Genomic DNA, 7,064 nt, shown 5'->3' on the forward strand with positions numbered 1-7,064 from the left:
TTAAAAAAAAAAAAAAAAAAAAAAAAAACGAGTCTAAACCCCTGGGATGGTGTTGGTCAGGTGTCAGAAGGAGAGGGAGAAGGCTCGGTAGCCCAGGTTGGTGAAGACATCCACCCGGCAGCTGTTGCCTGCAGCAGTCAGGACCTGGGGACCAGAGAGGCACGACTGATCTACCCACACTCCCCAGACCTCCTGAGGTCCCCAGAGCCCCTTGCTTGACCCACCTTGCACTCAGGTGCGGCTGGCTGCTGGTTGAGGCTAAGGCTGAGCAGCCCCGGGGACGAGCCAGGCACCTGGGCCTTGAGCTCCCCACTCAGCTGCCAATGGTTGATGCAGTGACCCTGGCCAGCTGACAGAATCTATGGAGGACAGGGAGGGGGCTCAGGGCTGGAGAGGAGACTCAGGGAGGGTGGCAGAAGCAAGACAGGGCCTCACCAAGTCCTGGTAGAAGGTGACATGCTTCTGTGGTGCCCGCATGGGGAAGATGGTGGTGGGTGTGGAGGACCGCAGGTGCCAGAGGGTGAGGGCTGGGCCCCCTCCACAGACCTGGACAGAAAGGTGTCGGGTCCCCAGCCACTGTGACCCATGAGCCTTCAGCTGACAGGGCCTGGAGATACTACCCTCCCCCAGCCCCCCACGCACTGTGCCAGCTCACCATCCAATCTGAATCAGTTGCCAAGCATCCAATCCAGCGCCCATTGTGCGGCCTGGAGCACTCCTGGGAGGAAGGGGGAGGAAGGTGAAGACAGAGACAGGGTGGGGAAGAGAAGAGGTATGTGGGTCATCCTCTTACCTCATGCTTATAAATCTCGATTATCTGTGCCTCCTTGGCTGTGCGGAGGTCTGTGGGGAAAGAGACAGAGGGTCCCAACGAGCCCTACCGACCACCCCTCCTATACTGCACTCCAGCCAGCCACCCCCTTACCCCAAAGCCGCACAGCCCCATCTTCGCCGCCTGACAGCACCTCAGGACTCCGCTCTCGAAGTGCCAGGCAATGGATATAGTCTGTGTGGCCTCGGAGAGCCCGCTGGAGGGAGAGGGGCAGAATGAGGAAGAGACCCAGAAAGAGTCCCTCCCCTGGCCCAGATCTGCCCCAGCTCTGCTCACAGTGAAGGTTCCAGTTTCCAGATCCATAGTGTGTAGTTGACAGTCTCCCCCAGCCAGGATGAGGGAATTCTCCTGCAAAGGAAGCAGGGTGGGGATGGGAGTCAGGTCACATCACAACAGGGAGTAGGTGTGGAGTCAGGGTTTGGGCGAAGAACTGTCACAAAGGGCTCAGACCTTGGGAACCAGCAGCAAGGCGTTGATTTCAGGCACTTCCAGGCTAGTCCTGGGGGAGGAAGGGCAGGATCAGTGTCAGTGAGGCAGTGCCCTCACCCGACGTGACTTTCGCTCACAGGGCCCTGGCTCACCTGTATGGGGGCTGACGACGCCACATTTCCTTACAGCCCTTTACAAGGGAAAACACTGGGTGACCACAAAGGCTCTTTCTGGCTGAGGCAGCCCAGCCCTGCCCCAAGCTCCAGGCTCCAGATTCTTTACCTTCTTGAGGATCTCTGCCCAAAGCCAGGCCTTCACCTCCCCGTCCCCAGCACTCAGTAGATGTCGATCAGTGGAGACCATGCTGTAGACAGGCCCATCATGGGCTAAAGAGAAATGCAGAACCTGAGTAAGCCGACCCTGCAGTCCCCTAAGCCACTCAACAGCTACACCCACCTGGGAAGGTCACCACAGGCCTCTTGCTTTCCTCTTTGGCCTCTGAACTCAAAGCAGCAGACAAGCTGAAGAGGAGAGACAAGGGGGACCCAGGAGTGAGAAGCAGGAGGAATCAGACCCAGGAGGGCCAAGTGCCAGGGCTCAAGATGGTGGAGAGCAGTGGCTGAGGATACCTGAAGATGGCAATCTGCCCATAGTTGTTGCCAGCTGCCAGGAACTTCCCACAGGGTGAGACGCTCTGGGAGAAGATGGTCATGTGCAGCCGCTGCAAGGCCTGAAACACCTCAGCCTGTAGGGAGACTGGATGAAGCCTCTGTTCAGAGACTCCTCCCTGCCTCCCCTGTTGTAGCCTGGCTTCTAATGCCCAGACGTCTCAGCCCTCTTTTGAGATGTTCACTACACAAACACTTGCCCATGCAGTCCCAGAAGTGACTCCAAGAAAGGGGTGAGGAAAGGAAAGTTGAGGTGTGATGCCTAGGAAGTGCAAAGCATGCACCAAATCTCTTCTACTAGTTTCTTCAACAGTCAAATGCATTCACAGGAAATCCTGTCACAATTAAACGGGCTAGTGGACAAGCTAATGTACAAAGCTTGTACATAGAGCCTTGTATAGGTCTGTTATGTAGGAAATACTTAAAAAGTGGCTCTTGAGGGCATGGTGGTGGTATATGTCTGTAATCTCAGCACTCTGGGAAGCTGAGGGACAAGGTTTACAAATTCAAACTCAGCCTCACAATTTAGAAACTTAATGAGATCCTGTCTCAAAATTGTAAATAAAAAGGGCTGGGGATGTAGCTCAATGTGAAGGTCTTGGATTCAATCCCCTGTATTGGAAGAAAAAAAGAGGCTCCTGTACAATTATTGTTTCAATTTTCTTTTTTATTTTAATTAATTTATTTACTTAAGATAGGGTCTTGCTATGCAGTTCAGGCTGGTCTCAAACTCCCCACCATGTCCAGCTTCATCTTCTTAAAATGTAGCTATTGGGGAAGCTGACTCAGGAGGATCATAAATTCAAGATCAGCCTAAGCAACTTACACAGACTATGTCTTGAAATTTAAGGGGGAGGTTAGCCAGACGTGGAGGCACACACCTGTAATCCCAGTATTTGGGAAGCTAAGACAGGAGGATCACTGAGAGTTGGAGGCCAACCTGGCCTACATAGTTGAGTTCAAGGTCAGCCTAGACTACAGGGTGAGATCATGCCTCAAAAAAACCAAAACCAGGACCAGGGATTTAGCTCAGTGGCACCTTGCCTAACTAGCAAGCGCAAGGTCCTGAGTTCGATCCCTGATACAAAACAAAAACAAAAAACCCCCCAAATTAAGATTAGGAGCAAAGAAGTAACTCGAAAGAAAAAAAAAAAAGTAACCTGATCAAAGCCTTGCCTAACCTGCGCGTTCCCCTTGGGTTCAAGCTAGAAATAATTAGAGGCTTTATTACTGCGGCACAGAAAAATGGACTGACCTCTAACCCCTAAATTCAACTTTCACTTTTGCCGATGCTATTCTTGCTTACTCCACAGCCCTTTACAGAGCTGGAGTCTCACTGATCGCTTCCGTACACCAGCACGCCCGCATCATTCCTTAACCATTGCGTCGCAGCCAAGCAGGGACTGCAAACCCCAGAAAGCACCACGCGCTCGTCGGCTCACCTGACCCAGAGGCACCGCGAGCGGCGTAGCACGCTCCATCTCAGGAACCACAAATCCCAGAGTGCTCTCCGTGACGCAGCCTCTCTGACGCCGGACGTGCCCGTGAGCCGCTCCTCTTCGCGGCTCTTAAAACCTAGATATTGCCGGCGGATCCGGCGAAAACGGTAGTCTCGTGCCGCCACGCTCCTCGGGAACCAAGTAGAGCGTCGCGAAGCCCCCAGATCGTAAGAAGTGGCAGCGGCTGCAACGCCGGATTTCCCCCCCCACACACAACCAAGTAGACCCGCCTTGCAGTGGCGCGCAGCTCCTCTTCCGCGTCTACGCAGAACCCCACCGCAGCGTGCGTGAAACCACACCCCTTGCGCTTGGACCACGCCCCTACGGCTCCGCCTCTGCTGCCTGGATCCCACCCCTCTGTCCGCGGGACCCCAACCCCAATGATTCTGCAGCAGTCCCTTGAGCGGGCCTCCCCAGGCCTCGCCCTGCGGGCCACCTCGGGGGTGACTCGGGGCCTGGACATCAGGTGCGTTCTGGGGTACTGGGTAGCCCCCACTGAGGGGAGCAGGAGCTTTGGCCGGGGGCCCAGGGCTGATCTGCAGGATCACCGGGTGAGGCTTTCGCTTGAGCTGAGACAGGGTTGAGGATGAGAGCAACTTTATAGTCGAGACTTCTGAGATAAGCTGTTGGATGGCCAGAGATGGGGTGGCTTAGGCGTTATTGAGTTAGGAATGGGCAGGGGGCTCCTGGCAGACCTGCAGGCTCAGGAGGTCGGATCCTCGGAAAAACCAAAAGGGTGGGACGCACCTGGTTCTTTTTCCCAGCTCCTCTCCAAGGAGCTGTGCCTATGAGCACCGAGTGGCGCCTGGAGGAGGAGCAGTGACTTTGGGGGTAGGGAGGGTTCCTGACTAGACGTCCTCCGTCAGGCAGCCTCCTCTCAATATCTGTGCCTGGCTTCCTGTCTCTCTCCAGGGAGCCCTTGCGCAAGCAGTTCCTGTCGGAGGAGAACGTGGCCACCCACTTCTCCCGACTCAGCCTACATAATGACCACCCTTACTGCAGCCCCCCCACGGCTTTCCCCCCTGCCCTGCCCCCACTCAGGTAAGCACTCTCCGCTGGCCACATCTCCTAGCGGGTCATACATGCTCCTCTGAGCTGATACTCATCACGCTATTTTTAGATTCTAACTTATGTGCTATTTCCCATCTTGGCCTCAGAGACGTGGACCTGGGGGAGGTAGTTCTGCCAAGCAGGCCTACAGCTCCATGCCTTGACCATGGTTTCCTTTTGCAGGGGCCCTTGCTCGGAGCTGCTTCTCTGGCGATACCCTGGAAGCCTGATCCCAGAGGCCCTCCGGCTGCTGAGGCTAGGGGATACCCCTACCCCCCATTTTGCCGCATCCCCACCTGGGGACATAATGGAGCTCTGAGCATTGGTGGACAGTGACTCTCCCCACCTTGCCTGCTACAAGACTGACAGGTTCTGCGAAGGCACAAGGTCCTTGCTTATCCTCTTCTACATCAGGCATCTGGGTACCAGGACCTTCCCCTACCAGAGGACAATGAGCTCAGTGGAATCTTGGGATAGGAGGGACGGCATGGGAAGGGAGGTATCCTCTCCAAAAATAAATAAAAACTGCCTAGCAATTGAAGGCTACGTAGGAAGATCCAGCCTGGAACCTGGGGCCTTTGAGGAGGGTGGGATACTGGGTCCTGGGGTTTTTCAAGATCTTCCCTGGAAAATGGTCAGGGCTGGCCAGGTCCTGGCAGGCTGGGTTGCAGGCATTGAGAATGTGTGAGTCACAGCCTCACCCCCACCCCCGCAGCAGGCGACTGACTCACTCCCTCCTTCCATCTCTGGGGAGTCAGGCTGAGGATCACTCCAAACCATTTAAAGTTAAAGATTCTTTTATTAATAAATTCTCCCCTCCAAACTTTCTCCCCAAAATAAATATCTCCTCCCCCTCCCCCTTGGGAGCTATGGGGGGGGTCTGTATCTTAGGGCGGGCCCTACTAGAGGGCCAGCCCTCTAGTGTTAAGAACAGGTCCCTAATTGCCCCAGGGTGACCACCTCCACCCCACCCCACCCCTGTGGAATTTCAGTCCATCTGAGTGGGTGAGGCCTAGTGTTGTGTCTGCCCCTTGAGTCAGCCTAGCCGCCAGGGCATCAGGGGACCGGAAGACCCCTTTGTGCAAATGCTGCAGTTCTTACTGTGAGTGGCACGAGGCTCCTTTTCGGACCCGGTGCACAACAGGGCAATCACACACCTTGGAAGCCTCCCCTGAACCCTGGGCCCAGCCTTGGTGGTGATTCACAACTCCCTTCCCCCTTGTGGCTGGAGGAGGCCTGGCACTGGCTCTTGTCTGTCTGGGAAGCAGGAGCTGGCTCCAGAAGAATGAATGAATGAAGGTACTCAGTCACTGGATCAGTGCCACACCTGGACAGCCTTCTCCACCGGTCTCCTCTATAGGGGCTGCAAGAGAGATGTGGGTGGTCATGAGCAGAGAGGAAAGGTGCAGGAGTGATGGGAGGGCAGGGGGGCATACTGACTGGTAAACTTCTCTCTCCTGTGGCACCGTCTCCAGACCAGGAAGGCAGAAAGCAGCGCTAACACGAGGGCCAGGCTCAGGGCCCCCCCAAGTATGGGCCAAAGCAGCTGGAAAGGGGTAGGTGGGATCGCAGCACCTGGGAATGGGACTTAAATCAGATCTCTCTCAGGCCCAGCCCTACCCTATAGCGTCGAACCTAAACCCACCATGGCTCCCACCCTGACTCCTTCCCCATTCTCCATTCGTTCTGATTGGTCCCCCAGATCCAAAGCCATCTGCTCCCCTCTCCACCCCAGCAACTCTCCCCCTCCTTTAGGGGCCAGTCGCCACCGGCCGGTCCCTCACTCACAACCCAGGCAGAAGTCACTGTGAGGTCGCGCCGGGCACGACGCGCAATCCATGCACTTGTCCAGGTCCGCACTCCACGAGCTGCCGCGAGAGCAGGGGGCGGTGCCTGGGGAGGGGGCCGAGGGTCAGACACTGGGGGAGGGGCGCAGCTATTCTGGGGGCTGAGGTCAGGGTCCGCCGGCTCGAATAACGTGAGTCACCGACGCTCCCCCCGCCCGCATTCCTCACAGGTGACCGCACGGCCGGACCGAGACACGGCAGTACCGGGAGGGGTGGTGTAGCGCACAACTTTGGTGTGGGGGGGCTCAGGTCCCCACAACCCCCGCGCCGCCGGCGTGTGACTCACTCCTGGGCACCCGGCCCGACCCCGATCCCTCCCCCCGCATAGCTGGGCACTGAAGTCACCGGATGGCAGGGGGCACCCCACTGGTATAGAGGGCACAGACCCCTGTGACTCTCCGGACCCCCCACTCTTCCCTCACTGGGGTTGAGCAGATCCCGCGAAGACCGGGAGGGGGGCGTGACCCCTCACCAAACCGAACTTCGTGCCGGAATCTTGCTCTCTCTCAGCTACCGGTAAGGGCATTTGCACGAAGAGAAAGTGAAGTCCGGACTGCGAGTGAAGCCGAGTGGGAAGAGAGCTCCCACAGCAGGAAGCTCGGCGTCCTAGACACCAGAACCCACACCCAAGTCCACTGGTCCCGGTCGGATCCCCGGCTCTGGGTCCCTCAGCCCCCGCGCCCCGAGTACCTGGCGCCTGCTCCCCAGCCGCGGCGGGCGGCAGCGCCAGCACAAGCCC

The 7,064-nt window shown here is 57.0% G+C and overlaps 3 protein-coding genes across 6 annotated transcripts; 1 reads left to right on the plus strand and 2 right to left on the minus strand.

The window, feature by feature from the left end:
- Window positions 1-42: 42 nt before the first annotated feature.
- On the minus strand, window positions 43-3,460 carry Thoc6 (THO complex 6). 4 transcript variants are annotated; one of them, XM_010603588.3, is made up of 13 exons: window positions 3,372-3,460; window positions 1,891-2,006; window positions 1,718-1,782; window positions 1,544-1,647; window positions 1,414-1,451; window positions 1,283-1,331; window positions 1,109-1,180; window positions 926-1,028; window positions 794-843; window positions 656-718; window positions 436-546; window positions 225-359; window positions 43-144 (listed from the first exon to the last, which is right to left on the minus strand). In XM_010603588.3, the coding sequence occupies exons 1-13, from the start codon at window positions 3,408-3,410 to the stop codon at window positions 64-66; spliced, it is 1,026 nt and encodes a 341-aa protein (XP_010601890.1). In that variant the 5' UTR covers window positions 3,411-3,460; the 3' UTR covers window positions 43-63. The 4 variants fall into 4 exon arrangements, with proteins under 4 accessions (XP_010601890.1, XP_010601889.1, XP_010601891.1 ...); XM_010603587.3 differs by having other exon boundaries at window positions 436-576; XM_010603589.2 differs by having other exon boundaries at window positions 436-576; window positions 1,891-2,017.
- A 32-nt stretch (window positions 3,461-3,492) lies between these two features.
- Window positions 3,493-5,253, plus strand: Hcfc1r1 (host cell factor C1 regulator 1). Its single transcript, XM_010603591.3, has 3 exons — window positions 3,493-3,894; window positions 4,341-4,469; window positions 4,662-5,253. Exons 1-3 carry the CDS (start codon window positions 3,809-3,811, stop codon window positions 4,795-4,797), a joined length of 351 nt encoding a protein of 116 aa, XP_010601893.1. The 5' UTR covers window positions 3,493-3,808; the 3' UTR covers window positions 4,798-5,253.
- Window positions 5,254-5,287: 34 nt separating this feature from the next.
- Window positions 5,288-7,058, minus strand: Tnfrsf12a (TNF receptor superfamily member 12A). Its single transcript, XM_010603619.3, has 4 exons — window positions 7,016-7,058; window positions 6,267-6,371; window positions 5,919-6,053; window positions 5,288-5,841 (listed from the first exon to the last, which is right to left on the minus strand). Exons 2-4 carry the CDS (start codon window positions 6,316-6,318, stop codon window positions 5,786-5,788), a joined length of 243 nt encoding a protein of 80 aa, XP_010601921.2. The 5' UTR covers window positions 6,319-6,371; window positions 7,016-7,058; the 3' UTR covers window positions 5,288-5,785.
- Window positions 7,059-7,064: the final 6 nt, after the last annotated feature.

Source organism: Fukomys damarensis, unplaced genomic scaffold, assembly GCF_012274545.1.
Source record: "Fukomys damarensis isolate Sample0158 unplaced genomic scaffold, DMR_v1.0_HiC HiC_scaffold_34, whole genome shotgun sequence".
In the NCBI taxonomy this organism is placed as follows: domain Eukaryota; kingdom Metazoa; phylum Chordata; class Mammalia; order Rodentia; family Bathyergidae; genus Fukomys; species Fukomys damarensis.